This window comes from Benincasa hispida, chromosome 4 (genome assembly GCF_009727055.1).
Source record: "Benincasa hispida cultivar B227 chromosome 4, ASM972705v1, whole genome shotgun sequence".
NCBI lineage: Eukaryota > Viridiplantae > Streptophyta > Magnoliopsida > Cucurbitales > Cucurbitaceae > Benincasa > Benincasa hispida.
In genome coordinates this window covers 39,743,123-39,759,848 of record NC_052352.1, presented here as the reverse complement: position 1 = coordinate 39,759,848, position 16,726 = coordinate 39,743,123, and the positions used below count along the sequence as shown (strand labels likewise).

At 34.1% G+C, this 16,726-nt stretch overlaps 1 protein-coding gene across 1 annotated transcript; it reads left to right on the top strand.

Moving 5' to 3' along the window:
- The first annotated feature begins 359 nt into the window (after nucleotides 1–359).
- Nucleotides 360–3,933, top strand: LOC120075309. Its single transcript, XM_039028579.1, has 4 exons — nucleotides 360–500; nucleotides 2,258–2,935; nucleotides 3,025–3,108; nucleotides 3,366–3,933. Exons 2-4 carry the CDS (start codon nucleotides 2,320–2,322, stop codon nucleotides 3,416–3,418), a joined length of 753 nt encoding a protein of 250 aa, XP_038884507.1. The 5' UTR covers nucleotides 360–500; nucleotides 2,258–2,319; the 3' UTR covers nucleotides 3,419–3,933.
- The last annotated feature ends 12,793 nt before the right edge of the window (nucleotides 3,934–16,726 follow it).

Genomic DNA, 16,726 nt, shown 5'->3' with positions numbered 1-16,726 from the left:
TTTCAAAATTTAAGCATAAAAGTCTTAAAGAAATCTTACTCCTAAATCATCTATCAAGTGTTCAATCGATTACTCTTTAGAACAAGATAGAAAAATTTTCATTGACACTGATATTTCTATCGATATTTTTATAAAATCGAGACCACCAATTTTCTATCAACATCCTATTTCTAACCTTGCTTTTGAACGCTAAAAGAAAATTAGCATAGCAATAAATCAATTATTTTATTTCAGATTATTCTAGAATTTAAAATAATTTCTATTAGTTCTTACATAAAAAAGGGAAGCATTAGTCCGACCCGACGCCTTCACGAGAGTCTACCTAGTATTTCCTGGTTTTAGGGTGGGCCCTCGACCGCTACTTTTAAATAAATTTTCAAAAAAACAAAATTGAAAAAAGGGAAAAACCCATCTTCTTCGAGCCAAAGTTTTCCCTTTTGAACTCGTCTCTCCCTCTCCTTCTCCCCTCTCGTCGGTTGCAAAACAAGCTTCCTACCCAGGTACAATTTCTCTTCTAGATTCTCCATTTCTTTCCTTACAACGCATATTCTTCCATCCTTTGATGCTCCTTCACTGCTCTCCGAGCTCCCCCTCCTCCGTTGAAGCTTCACCGACCAACTTTCTTTTGTTCTCATCGATGTATCGACATACGTAGAATGAATACAGGAAACACTGTTTTAATCGTTGTTACTTTTTGGCTGTGGATGATTTTGATTTCGTTTGATGTTACTGCAGAAAATTGCAACCGTCTTCACTGTATGGCTCTGACCTGTTACATTTCTCTCGACTTGACTTAACATTATGTCCCACATGTTACGGACATGGTTCTGCCTAGATCTGAGTGCTTATATTTTCTTTGAGTGTGAATTCAAGTTATTTGCACATTTTGTATCCTGCAGAACCTTCTTCTGGTTCTGTGTTTTAGTAAAATATGGTCAATTTAGTAAGATGAAACATTTTGGTTCGTAATCTTTCAAATTTGTTTAGTTTTGCACCTAATTTTTTAGACATTCTCTCATAGTTTCTCAATGTTCAATTGTTCTTAAATTTTGTATAGAATTTTTTTGGTCCTTTATCATTTAACAAAATTCTGGATCCATTTTGAAATCTGGCACTTGATCTAATATGTGGGTACAACCAAATTTTTTGTATAAGTTCCTACAATGTAATTAGGCTCGGGGGTGTTTGGTGCGCAAAGTTGAGTTAAGTAGTTGTATGTGGAGTTAATAAAATGTGTTTGGAGTGTATAGTTGAGTTGAATTGGGTTAAGGGTATCCAGCTTTTTGTAACTTAAAAGAGAATTCTGATTTTTTGTCGGTTGTTTTTATTTGATTAACTTTTTGAAGCATTTAATTATACACATATTTTCCTAAGTTCTAAACACTTAATTGAGATACCAACTCATAATGTTGTAAGTTAATTAAGTAAGTTAATTAAGATACTAACTTATGTGGGTACAACCAATTTTTATGTACCCATTTACTCATGAAGTAAATGATCGTTTTTTCTCATGAAGTAAATGATCGATTTTTTTTTTTTTTAATGTCTAGTTTTTATTGAATGAAATTAATAGAAAGGAACAGAAAGATTTTTTACACAAGGTTGTAGCACTGAAATAAAATGTTTGAATGTTCAGGGATCAAATGGAATAAACTGGCCTGAAAATCTGAAGATAAACGAAATTTAAACCAACATTCTTTTGTTTCATAATGTGCCTTCGTACAAGTTTGATTATTGAGTCTAATGCTGATACAGTTAAACCGATGCTTGATGAACATTGTGTTGCATATTATTATTGGAAACTGAACTTTGTAATTTAGAGAAGTAGAGAGTTCGGTTTTTAAGGTAGTTGAAACTTGAAAGTAAGGGCTTGGAAAGGGGTTGTAAACATCATGGAAGATAAATTATTCAGGCATTTGATGTATACAATTTTATCATTTTTTTTTTCTGTATAATATAGTTTTAACTTCAAGTTAGTATTTGACTGGAAAATAAATCTGTACCCCATACTGGTAGAGGAACATTGTTAATTGTCATGGAAAATATATAAACTGCACTTCACTTGTCGACTTCTTGATTTATGTACTTCGATGGTCTTGCGGTATCTGCTGTTTTGATTTTCGATCTTTGCAGCATAAACTAGCTAGCTTTCAACTTTAATGAGTGCTTATCCTTTTACTTGATTGTTGGCGTGGTTGTGTGAAATAACGATGTGGCTATCTTAGACGGAGATTTTGATTTTATCTTGCATCTGCAGATGGACTTTTTTAGGAGATAATTTGAAATTTTTATCTGGTTGAAGCTCTTCGAGTTTTCTAAATGATTGATAGCAAGTTGAACAGCGGTGGAATGGGCAGCTGCGAAACTCATTTGTCTATGTATCAGACCAAGCAGTCACCAATTGCACAGAAAAAAGTTGCTTTAAGGGATGTGCAGAATGATAATAGGAGTCTCATGTATAACTATCCTGAAACTTCCTGTTCTTTGGGCGGAAAACTTGTGAATGGGAGTAAGCTTTCAGGAAGTAAGAGGTCCAACCCTACATCCTCACCAAGCTCTGCAATCCATCAATCCTTCAAAGGGATTGGGGTAAATGAGCACACCATTTACGCCAGCGGAGAAGTTGATGTGAAGCCTGGCAAAAAAAGAGCATCAGGAGGTAGCACATCTTGTGCACCTGCATTTTCTTCTCTTCTTGCAGCCTCTCCGATGGCAAATTCACCTGTTAGGTCTTCACTTCCCATTTTCACAGAAAAGCCTGGTAATTTTCTGGCAGTTGCTGGATCCAGTCTTCTGGGAATCCCTCCTGGTTCGGAGATTCTTCGCTCTGTTGATTCAAATGGGATTACTGATGAGCAGAGAACAGAGCGTTTATTCAATCTGCAGAAGTTCCTAAAACATTGTGATGAGTCAGATCGAAAAGGCGTCATTGAGTGTAAGTTGTGTTGAATAATCACTGTAGCTCACTTTCAGTATTTAAGATCGATACTGCTAAAGAATGCTCTTCTTTGTCTCATTTATTAGTTCTCCATGGTCTGCCTCCCTCTGAGCTCAGCAATTTTGCCATTAATCTGGAAAAAAGATCCATGAATCTGTCAGTAGAGGAAGGTAAAACTGCTTCAAACTTTTTCAAATATCATGTTTTGATGATGTATGAGAATAAAAAAAAAAAAAAAAAACATGCTTCTATCGCCCCAACATTCCATCAACTTCATTTTTTAATCTTCCTAACCGAAGATCCAAGATTATGTTAGTTCCATTGATACGGTGCCCCTTAGAATAAACATTCGACTGTTCTTGCTTGTGCTTGCAGCCAATTTTGTCACTTGGATTGAACAGGTAGCTAACAGGTTTATGTTCTTCAGGGAAAGAGATCCAACGGATGAAGGCTCTGAATATTCTAGGCAACCTTCAGTGACATCTGAAAGAAGTTCTTTTACAATAATGAATAACGATTTTCGATACGAACCAGATGAGAGGGCCATTTGTCATTTCTGCAATGCTTGCACGAGAAGACGAACTAGTTGATTGGTTGGTGGAACAGGCAGCTGATATTGAGCAAACCAGCATTCCATGAGAGCTGGCAAGGCAGTCTTTCTATGGAGCTTTAGGTTATTGAGTTTGATTTGGGCAACAAGAAATTGAAGTGTTGCTCCTGTCAACATGAAACTCCTTCTGCAGGTTCGTTTGGATGAGAGGTATTAAAACCTAAGAATCCAATTGACTTTGAAGTTTGAACAATCTGGAAAGGCTTTTTGAAAATATTTTTCTAGAGGAAAATGGTTTAGTGAGAGAAGTATGTGTTGAGTTGATTACACTTTGAAATCTAACATTCAAATGAGTCCAATTACCATGCAATTGTTGTCTTAGTCATTAATTTTCTTTGGTAAGTTTTTACAGACTTTATTTCCCTTTTCATTTTCTTCCGGTTATGATTATGTTTAACAAATGAGTGGGGATTCAAATTTTTGTCATGATTTTCCTCAAGATTTTCCTCATTAACTATGTAATCTATATATTTTATTATTAATTTAGATTTTGTTTAACTACTTTTCGAATTAATCTTATTTTAGTTAAATATCTAGATTTTTTTTACCAAATTTAATATTTTAAATTTCCATAAATTATCAAATTCATTTTATCTAATCAAATTTCAAACTTATTCTAATCTTTGAATTGTTTTTCATAATTTTATACATATTTTTAATAAATTAGTTGGATATTTCTCATATCCTTGAAAAAAAATATCTATTGTACAAAAATAACCATCATTTTTGTTATTCACACAAAGTATTTATCGCTTTAGGTTTTCTTATGGTTTTTCTGTAATCTATTGTTTTTTACTATAGCTTTATAACTGATTAGACTTCTCTTTTTCCTCTTTTTCACTTTTCCTCTTTCCATCGAGCTATCTATTTTCCTCTTTTCCTCTTCATTTGTTCTTGTGTGATGATTCAATCTTCTTTTGTTTCATTATTATAATTAGCTTTATTTGTTTTTCGGCCAAAAAATATGAAATCTTATTCATATCAGAGTTAGACACTACAATAAATCGAAAATTCTACGGTTGTGGGGAATGTTGGAGAATTGGAGTTATGATTTTTATGTGGTGGTTGACTATTTTCTAATATACATGTGAATCTTGCAAATACACTATACATTTGAATGATAATTCAATAGAAAGAGAACTTTCTCTTCAACCTTCTGAGCACATTATTACCAATTTTGGTTTTATCTAATTCTTTTTCGATTGATTTAACTTTTTGTTACCGGATTTAGTTTTATCTAAATCCTTTTTCATTCATTTAAACATGTTATCGGCTTCAAAATGTAATATAAAATTAAATGTATTTCCAATTTGCCCTCGATGGACTCTGAAAATTAACTAATATACATTTACATATATAGTGTAATTATAACAAGTTATGAGATTAACTAATCTACATTTACACATACAGTGTAATTGCAATATGAAGTTATGCGATTTTAATATTCAATTTTCGTGTTTCCAGATTTAAATTATAGATTCTCTTACTTTTCTCTAACAATATCTATTTGAGTCTATTTTTTATTATCATATTTTGTTTTATTTTGTTTATACATTTTGTTATTATATTAATTTTTTGTGTGTATTATTACTATTTATATGCATGTTTATTATTTTGATAAGATTTGTTTTATATAGTTTCATTTTTTTTTTTAAAAAAAAAAAACTAATCCTTTTTTTCAAAGTTTCAGTATATTTATAATTTTTGTGAAAAAAAAAATAAAGCACTTTCTTCCCTACATATTTAAAAATATATATTTTTAAAAAAATCATAATTCTACTTTACCTCCCTCTTATCCCATCCTTTTATTTCTCTCTTTCCTATTTCTTATTTGCAACAAGCTTGTAGCCATAACATCTCCACAAACTCTCCTTTAAAATCTATGCTAGCATATCCTCCTCACCACAGTCGCTTCTTTGGTCACCTTCTTTAGAACCTTCCATTCTTTCTTCTCTCACCACCCTCTCTACTACCTTTCGATTTGCATGACTGTCAAATCTTCTTTTGCTCGATTGGTTCTTTAAGCAGCTGCATGCCACCAGCGGTGACCATTGTTGGGGTTGATGCCCTAAATCTCGTAAACATGTGTATGAACAAACTTTTGTGATGTAATAATATAAGATATTTTCTTCACTATTGTCTATGAAATATGAAATATTTTAGTTGCATTAATCACAAACCAATAAACTAAGATCCCTGGTTATCGTTGTAACTTAAGCATGTATGTGGAGACATACAAGTAGATTGTGCCTTAAGTGATAACTTAAATGGTTTGTAGATATGAATAAATGAGGGAAACCTTATCCTGGTAACACTATGGATACAATCCGCTTTGTAGATGTTACAACTGTTGTAAAGTGTTGCAAATGGTCTGATCCTCCATGCAAGCGGGGGTATCCTATATAAAGGAGTTTGTATAAGACCAGACCATGAAATGTATAGTCTCGTTATATAATACTGTTTATGACAAAGACTTTCATTTCACTAGGATGACCACAAGTAACATGACCTTAATCCTAAGTGAGTTGAGAATTCCTGCTTATGAGGCGGTCCTTTGATTTGCATAGGTGCGAGTGGCCAGATCGCCGATTCAGACCTACCACTTTGGGGATTCGTCTGATTTGGGAGTTGGGAACTCAGCTACACAAGATGGAATTCACTCCTTCCCCAGAGTAGGGGTAAGTAGATAGATTGCTCCCTTAAGGGCTGATTCCGGGGCATGAACAATGTGGCGTCACACTTTCTCATGGCCCGAGAAGTGTTCACTCATAGTAGGACTATGATGTATTGTTCATTAGAGAAATCAGTGGTACTTAAGGAGTTAGATGTAACTACAGGGGCAAAATGGTAAATTGGTCCAGCTGTACTTACGAGCAATTTGTGAAGGGTCATCATACTGTTGATTGGTTACATCAAATGAATACAGAAATATATCTATAGTGCGAAGAGTGCAACTGTCGGTCTTTAGTGGAGTGCCCGACTATTAACGAATGGTGGATATCGTGATTAAAGAGTTTAGTCAGTTATTCATGTACCGTTGGAGCTTCAAGCTACAGGTCCATAAGGTACTCTTGGTAGCTCATTGGATTTAAGTTGAGAATCAGTTTTTGGGTTAGTTTGAAATGTTCAAATTAACAAGAGGTAATTTGATTATATATAATATAATTAAATTGGTTCAATTATATGTGATATAATTGATTTGATGTATTAGATACATTAATTGAATGAGTTAATATAAATATGATTTATATTAAATAAAGGAGAAAAGAACTATGGTTTAAATATTACATATGATGTGATGTTAAAATTATAGGTTATAAATATAATATGATAAATTAGTTATTATATTTATTTATAATAAAACAATTATGAGATAATTGTTTGGTTGATTTTTTATTTTCTCCTTTAACCGTATGAGTGGGAAGTTACTATCAGTTTTAATAATTGAAGAATAAAAGTGAAATAGTTTTCATTTTTCATTATCGCAAAACATTCGATCGAGTGAAAAGAAAAGCTATACGATAGCCTTTGAGAGAGTAAACGACCAAGCTTCTCGTTACTAGACGATTGCTCCTCGTTTGCTAGACGATCGAGTATCTAACTCTATACGATAGAGGTTTCTCATTCTTCCACTTATTCGAACGTTTAACTCAATCGTATACATCCTTCTTCCCTCTAAAAAATCCACACAGAGTCCACACCTCCTGGATTCTCACACCGAGAATACCAAGGCAACCGAGTGGTAGTGTCGAGTGTTTCTATTCGAGGGTCGAGGATCGAGTCTTACTCAATTGAGCTCGAGGATCTGACAATTCGTGAGTTGCACTATTTTTTCGTTGCGTTCATGCATTGGATGGAGTTTTCATGGACGCGTGACCGGTGTAGATCGAGGGAATATTAGAAGAAGAGTTCTTCAAAGGTATGTCACTCGATTCCCTTTAGTTTTAAATGAAAAACATATTGTAATTTACTCTTGATGCATAACTGTTATTGTTTGTTTGTAAATACGTTGTTCTTTCACAACATCTTTTTGGAACGATCTTGCTTCCACTCAATGATTCTCTTATTTAAGAGTTCCTTCAACCATCACACCATAGACACACCATCGTGGTCGTCTATTGAAGAAGCAGCCACCAATTGTTTCTCAGTGATGTCCATATTGACGAGTTTTTAGATTTTCAAACTATTTCTAAGATTTTGACCATGCTATTTGTTTTTTAGTTTTTGGTTGAGATTGTTTTTTTTTTTCTTCTAGTAGTTTAAATAGAGTGTTTTGCAGTTTTTGAGTTGTTTTTGAAGCATTGTCTATTTGTACTCAATTTGTTAGTCTTTGAGGTAGTTTGGTCATTTACCAATTTATATTTTCTATTATTTAAATTTGTTTTGCTATTTTTAAAATTTTAAAACCTTTTTGTTATTTTTCCAAATGAAACTTTAAATTTTGCTATTCCTCTTGTCAGCCCTACAACGTAACTATTATAGTTTGGGCAAATTCAAATCTTCAAATCTTAACTTTTGTTACAAAAATATGATCTTCTTCAAGTTTGAATTCACATTATATTATTTTCTCGAAATCCAACTTATCTTGCTTTTTCAAATTTTTGGGGAAATTAAAATAATTAAAATTTTGAATTTTTGGATGCAAGATTTTAAGTTAGGTCTCAAATTCATAATTTTGAGAATTGAATATTTTCTTTGAATTGTTGAGATAAGTTTGGAAGACTTCAAATTTTATCTACTATGTTTCTAAAGATTTGTTTCATAACTTTATAGTTGTTTTATCCTTCTACTTACGTTATTCGACACTTTCAAACTTAACACACATATCACGATTGGGTTGTTCTACCCAACCTGACGACTTTTGTAAAGCCCTAACCCGATTTCAGAACAAAAATACGATGACTCGTTAAACGTTGAATGTTATTTCCATTCAACATCAGATCGTGGGAGGGAGCCAAACTAGTCTGATATTTTCTCCAAAGCCCTAACCCGGATCACGATGAATATAAATAAAAAAGTTACAATTGGTTCCAAATTACATTGCGACAAGAATAAACCTTCTAGCCCGATGTGGTTTTAGCTCTGACGCGATTACATGACCCAAATCGATGACACATTTTCACCATTTTTTTTCCTCTCAACATTGCTTTAGGTTAAGGAATCCAAGCCCAGCTTGACCGATTTTACAAAAGGGTTGGCCCTATTTTTGGAATACAAACGCAATGAATAAATTAAAAGCATTCAAAAATTCAATTCAACGTCTTCACTATTCAACTGTTGTGGACTCGTCATTCTCTTCTTTTTCTCTCTGGTCTTCTCAGTCATTCTTATGTTCGAAAGTAGGTTAGTCATGAATCCCTCTTTCGGCTTTTCCATTGTTCTAATGTGTCCCAATTTTCAATTGGAAAAATTTGTTTGGAAGGATTGTGTTGTGCAAAATCATTTATCATGTCGTATTCACGTTTGTTTGTATGAGCTTAGGCCTGGGAAGGGGGGTGGTATTGGGAATGTCCTAGAACTCGCAGTTTGTAAATTTTTTGTTAAACATTCTATTTATCAATAAAATATTATTAAGTATTTTATTCAATAAAGTTGTTGATTTTGCATTCTATTATGAAAATCCAATAAACATTTCCATGGCTATAGTATATATACTTTAACTTTATGTGGTGACACAGACAGGATCAAGTTAATAGTATATAGCCTAATGGTCTATAAGTATATGGATGAAATTGAGTATCTCATCCTAGTAACATTATTGGATACAACCCATTTTGTATAGGTAATACAAATGATGTGATCCAAATGTAGGAATGTATCAGCAATAGCGAAAGCAACAAGGATCATTTAAGCACTCTAATTCATTAATTTTGGCAAAATATAAAGCATGCTCTTGCAGAAAACAAGTGAGGTTAATGACATACCTTTGTAGAACCTCTTCAAAGCTCGATCTCCAGCTGCAATCTTCTCCGAATCTTGTTACAGACTACCTCATGATCTTCCCCACTATTCTCTTGGTGCTTTAGATTTAGTTGTGGGACTCAAAACAAGTTTGAATTAAGGGATTATGGAGAATTACTCATAGCAGCAATCTGGTTGAAGAACACTTTCTTCAGCACGAATTTTCTCTAAAATTCTCTCTTGATTGCATGCCCGAAATTCACTTCAAACTCTTCAATATATTGCAGACCATCATGCAAGGAAGAGATTTGCATGAGTTGCAGCTCATGCTTAGAGTAACATAAGACAATAGTGATGACTTTTGTATGAGCAAGTAGAAGATGGATAATGGAAAAAATGGTTTTTCCATTTTGTATATTACATTTTCCAATTTTCCAATTTTATCTCAAAATCAAATTTTGATATTTCCAAAATCCATTTTGATTTTAAAAACTGAAAAATAAAATTACTTTCATAAATTAATTTTTAAATAAAACGAATTAATTTAATATCAAATATTAAATTAATTTTTACACACATCCATCTTATTTAAATCATATTTAAACATAAGTTCTCCTATTTCATTTAATTCTCAAATTAAACATGTAACTATATCTCATATAATTACTAATTCCCTTAATTCTAATTTGAATGTTTCAAATTAACTTATCACGCTATTTTAGAGCTAGTCCATTACGAGCTAGTAAGGGGACCTCGCGGACCTACAGATCATAGGCTCCAAAAATCTGAGATTAATTGGCTAAACTAATTAGACCAGATTAATCCCCATTTTTTAACTAATGGGTCACTCCACTAAAGCCCATAGTTGCACTCCACTCACTGTAGATATATTATATCCACATGATTTAACCATAATCAGCAAGTCGACCTTTCACAGGTTGTTTGTAATAACGGCTGGGTCAAATATCTGTTTTACCCCCGAGATTACGTCTTATTCCTCAAGTTTCTACTGATTCTCTAATGAACAACTGGTTTGTGATCCAATCACTAAACCAAACTCTCTCAGCCCAGTGAGAGGGTAGGGCCCCTTGTTCAAGACTTGGATTCAGTACTTGAGAGAACAACTTTTCTCCTATCCCTAAATCGGGTAGGCGTGAACTTCTTCTTGCCTTCTATGTCCCCAACTATCTATTAGGTCTTACCCTTGAAATGGGAGTCTTATTGAGCCGGCTTGTTGAGCCAACCCTCACTTATGCAAATCTAAGGATAATCCCAAATAAACAGGAGTTTATAGTTAGCTTAGGATTAAGATCAAGTTACCTAGGTCATCTAGGTGAAATAGTCAGTTTTATACAGTAAACAACGTTATAAAGTAAGATTGATTTATTTTTTGGTCCAATCTTATGCAAACTCATTGCATAGGACGTCCCCACTCCTCATGTCATAACACGTACGAATTAGGATCACATCGTATGTAGCACTTTACAACTCTTTGTAACAACTATAGAGTAGTCCGCATCCAATAGTGTTACCAAAATAAGGTACCAACCTTATTTATGTACTATAGATCATTTTGACTATTTACTCGAACCTAATTCACTCTTATGTCTCCACATAAAGTTCAAGTACTGATGTAATAGTCATGGGTCTTAGTTTATTGGATTTAGACTTTCATACAATTTATGAAATCAATAATAAGTATATTGATTATAGAAAATGTTTATCATTTTACAAACTGCGAGTTTTAGGACATAAAACCCAACAATATTCCCACTTGAACTAAAACTCCAGTTGATCAATATATACAAATATATACAATATTGAGTTTACATGGAGAGAATAAAATGTACAAATACAATCAACTAGGGCATTAAATTACCCATAAATTTTCCCATTTGCCCTAGTGATACAAAACTCATAGTCCTAGTCCTACTAGGTGACCCTCGAACACTTTAGTCGAGAGGGCCTTTGTAAATGAATCAGCTAAGTTGTCTTGGGAAGCAATCTGAGTGACGATTACGTCTTCTCTGTGTACAATCTCCCTGATTAGATGGTACTTTCGCTCGACATGCTTTCCTCTTTTATGGCTTCGTGGTTCCTTTGAATTTGCAACTGCTTCACTGTTGTCACAATAGAGAGTGACAGGCAAGTGCATATTAGGAACTACTTCCAGATCTGTCAGGAACTTTCTGAGCCATATTGCTTCTTTTATTGCTTCACTTACAGCTACATACTCAACTTCTATCGTGGAGTCAACAATATAACTCTGCTTGATGCTTTTCCACATAATTTCTCCTTCGTTTAGAGTGAATACTGACCCCGAAGTTGATTTTCTCGAATCAATATCAGTCTGAAAGGCAGAATCAGTGTATCCAATAAGGATCAAATCCTTAACACCATACACGAGCATATAATCTCTCGTTCTTCAAAGATACTTGAGAATGTTTTTAACAGCAGTCCAATGATCATGTCCAGGATTGGACTGAAATCTGCTGACTATTCTTATGGCATAGCATATATCAGGACGAGTACACAACATTGTATACATTAAACTCTCTACTGCTGATGCATATGAAATTCGATTCATCTCCTCAAGATCTTGAGGTGTCTTAAGACTCTGTTTCTTAGACAGGTGAATTCCATGCCTGAAAGGTAAAAAGCCTTTCTTGAAATTTTGCATTTTATACCTAGACAACATCTTGTTTATATATGATGCTTGAGATAATGCTAATGTTCTGTTCTTGCGATTCCGAACTATTTGGATTCTAAGAACATACTGTGTTTCTCCTAAATCTTTCATTTGGAATTGTGAAGCCAGCCATCTCTTAACGTCAGCTAGATATTCTACCTCATTCCCAATGAGTAGAATATCATCAACATACAACACCAGAAAAGCAACAGTTTTGTTAACGATTTTCTTGTATACACAGGGTTCGTCAACATTTTATTCAAAGCCAAAAGATTTGATCGCAATGTCAAATCTCATATTCCAGGATTTAGAAGCTTGTTTCAATCTATAAATGGATTGATTAAGTTTGCAAACCTTCTGCTTTTAACCCTGCTGTATAAACCCTTCTGGTTGAGACATATAAATACTCTCTTCAAGATAACCATTTAAAAAAGCTGTCTTGACATCCATTTGCCATATTTCATAATCATAAAATGTGGCTATGGACAAGAGTATTCTAATAGACCTTATCATGGCAACTGGAAAGAAAGTTTCTTCATAATCTACCCCCTCTCTTTGGGTAAACCCTTTTGCCACAAGTCTAGCTTTATAGGTCTATACCTTATCAACTTGGTCTCGTTTTCTCTTGTAGATCCATTTGCAATCGATGGGTTTTACCCCTTCAGGTTGATCTACAAGATCCTAGACAGAATTGAAATACATAGATTCTATTTCAAGGCCCATGGCTTTAATCCATTGGTCTTTATCCACATCATTCATTACTTGGTTAAAAGACAATGGATCCTCTAAACCATCATCTGGTATGATGATTTGAGTTTCAGTTAAACCTATGTATCAGTTAGGCTATTGCACAACCCTCCCACTATGACGAGGCATTCTCAACTCTTAAAAAGGATGTGAAGTCCCAGTTTTATTAACAACTCTTGTTGCTGGACCTGCTCTATCAACAACTTTTGTTGAAGCGTTTGTCATTGCTCTGGACATTTCTTCTATTACTAGCTTACTGCGAGGTTGATGATTCTTTATATAGTCTTCCTCTAGGAAGGTTGCATTTGTCGATACAAATATCTTATCTTCTTGAGGATCATAAAAGAAACCAACTTTTGTTTCTTTTGGGTAGCCTACAAATAGGCATACTTTTGAACGGTGTTCCAACATTTTAGGATTATGCACCAACACATGTGCTGGACAACCCCAAATCCTGAAGTGATATAAATTTCCTTTACGTCCTCTTCAGAGCTCGTAAGGTGTTCCAGAAACACTTTTTGAGGGAGCCATGTTCAAAATATACACCGCAATCCCAACTGCGTGTCCCCAAAAAGAATTTGGTAACTGAGTGTAACTCATCATGGAACGAACCATGTCCAGCAAGGTTTTGTTTCTCTTTTCCACCACACCGTTTTGCCGAGGTGTGCCAGGGGCTATGAGTTGAGACCTAATTTCATGTTCTATCAAATAATTCTGGAATTCCATGTCCATATACTCACCACCTCGATCCTATCAAAGTGTTTTAATCTTTTTACCTAGTTGATTTTCAACCTCAACCTTATATTCTTTGAACTTTTCGAAAGTTTCAAACTTTTAGTGCATTTGGTAAACATGCCCATACCTGGAATAATCATCTATAAAATTGATGAAATATTCATACCCTCCTCTTGCTCTAACATTTAGAGGCCCACAAAGGTTTGAGTGAATCAGCTCTAGGGGTTATTTGGCTCTATGACCTTTTCCAGAAAAAGATCTTTTTGTCATTTTTACCCTCGAGACAGGACTCACATGGTGGTAATGAACTGTCTTCCAACTTGTTTAGATGATCGTTCTTAACCAATCTCTCAATCCTATTGAGATTTATATGACCAAGTTTCAAATGCCAAAGATAGGCATTTGGAGAAATCTTCCTTTTCTTATGAGTCCCAGTAGTTTTAAACATCTCTATGTTCAATATGGCTTTGACCTCAGTTGGTTTAACATATACAAGTTATTTTCTAATTTTATAGAGCAAATCTGTTTGCTTCCTATATTGATGAACACTTTATCATTTTCGAAATAAACTTTACAATTTTGTTCTAGTAAACAAGAGATAGATATTAGATTCCTTTTCATAAAAGAAATATAATATATAATTTTCAAATAAATGTACTTATCTCCTATAAATAACTTCATATCTCCCACTACTTTGGCTGAAACAATCTCCCCAGTCCTTACCTTAAAAATTGTTTCACCTTCGGTCAACTGTTTCTAGGAACTTGTTTCCTGTGAGATAGTACAAACATGATTAGCGGCACCTGAATCAATTATCCAGATTTTATCGTTTTCCACTAAACATGCTTCAATAACAAGTAAATCATACTCATCCTGTTGTTTGAATTCTGCATTCTCATCTACATAATTCAAAATTTAAGATGAGTTGGGAGATAGAGGATAATCCTCTGTTAAAACTCTTTTGGTATAATCAACTGCTAGTAATTTGTTTGTTGATTTGATTTTACTATTATTTAAATCGAAAGTGAGTATTCTAGAAGAATTAGACATGCTGATAAAATTCAAACAATTTCTAGTTAGCAAATTGTAACTAAATCCAAAATCAAGTTTTAGCAAAAAGTAATAATGTACCCATAACCATTATTTATTTGCAACGATGCTTTATTGAGTCAGAATATGTGCTACCGAGGGGCAGTCGAATACTCCTTCACTAAAGCAAACAATTTTGACCAAACATTATCTCCAGAATAACTCTTATTCCTATAGTCGTTTAGTTATCGTTTTCGGTCAAGATCTTTACTAATAATTTAGTAATTCTTGTAAGTGTGACCCGCCATTTTTAGATCTTATAGGACGGTATGAATTTGCCTCCGAAATAGAAGACAATATCCAAGACGGAACTATAAGACTCTATTCATTTTACTAAAGCCTGGGTTGTTCCAAATCCTATGTTACAACCCTCCATTGGGATAGCCATCACTAAACGACTAGCAAATAGCCGCTTAAAGCTAACCAACAGGCGCAACATAGGAATCTCACGATTCAGTCTAATGGAGGAGACCGTAGGATATATTGACACATATCCTTCACCCATTTACTATGAACTACTTCCTCCATTTACCTTGTTATTGACTCATACAAAACATTTTCCGAATGGAGGCCACTTCCAGGGTGAGACGAAGTGTCATATGAATCTCATGGTGTAAACTATGTAGAGACATGGCAGTTGAAATCTATTTATCAAATAATAGACTATGTTTGACCAATTCACCGTAATCTAGATTCAAGCTAAAAAAAAAAAAAATACTTTCCAAATGGAGGTCACTTCCAAGGTGACGCGAAGTACCGCTTAAATCTGGATTGTGAACTCTTAGAGATGTGAGAGCTAAAAATAACGTATTGTATATGTTATTAATCTCCCACTGAAGTTTTCCAATTATGGTTTATCCAAGTATAACTCTTATAATTGGATTTTAACTTATGATGTCTAGGTGATAAACCATTTTATTACCTTACATCACTCACGTATGCTCATAAAACTGGTTACTAACACTCAATAATTCGGCCATAATCCCCAGGTAGGAGGTGTTCCGTAAACTGTCAACTTAAGTACCCCAGCCTTAGACAGGATTATATATCGGTTGAGTTTGTAACCTGAGTTTTATAAGTTTTAACTATTTAAAACAGGTGGTCAACCTACATGAGCATGCAGGTGTTGTTTATGGATTTTAAACATCTAACCCAATTTTATAAAAACTTATAAAACTTTAGATATGCTAAACATCCATAACATATATAAAGGCATTCAATATTTAATATAACACTTATATTAAATACTAGAAACCCTAACATGCATACTATACATTATAACATATTACAACATACTTTCAATGCATGTAACATGCTTTTTATGGTGGGATGTTAAATCTAAATGGCATACTGTATGCATATACAATATTTATTTAATTATAACATACATCAAATGCATAAATAATTAAATACAAACTAATATGGTTTTAGTTTTGGCATAAACAAGCAAACATAATCCTAACTATTACAAACAGCTTCAAAACCATCTTTGAATCGCTCGAACCACTAGAAACTGAACCTACGCATCTTGAATCGAACTAGATAAGTTTGAACCGAACCAGCCAAAAAAACTTTGAGGCTGAACCGGATTGGACCTCGAGAAAATCGGTTGAACCGACTGCTCTCGGTCCAACCTCGAAGTCTTGCTAAGGTCGATCGTGTAGCACTGAAGGCAATCATCTAACACCATCGCCTTGTGTTGAGAAGAGGTACACGATCGCTTAGTGTCTACTGAAGCTAAACAATCGCTTATGTCACACCCCCTCCCTAGCCTTAGCCCTCAAGACTTGGAAGGGAGCGTAAGGGTACACCAGTAGTATTTCAAGACAACATTTAAATTTAACATTTCCCCTCTTATCTATTAAAGATTTCAACATGTTTACAACACTCTATCCAACTTTCATACACATAGTTCAATTTCCTATATTCTTTATTACATGATCCGAGCTGTGTCCTGAGAATTTACCAAGTCCTAGTGTGTTGGTGGTTAGTAGACTCCTTCCTGCTACCGGGGGGG

Coding starts and splice junctions, on each gene's coding strand:
- LOC120075309 (XM_039028579.1), top strand. CDS start 2,320: ATGATTGATAGCAAGTTGAACAGCGGTGGAATGGGCAGCTGCGAAACT. Junction 2,936..3,024: donor TCGAAAAGGCGTCATTGAGT/GTAAGTTGTGTT, acceptor CTCATTTATTAG/TTCTCCATGGTCTGCCTCCC. Junction 3,109..3,365: donor GAATCTGTCAGTAGAGGAAG/GTAAAACTGCTT, acceptor TATGTTCTTCAG/GGAAAGAGATCCAACGGATG.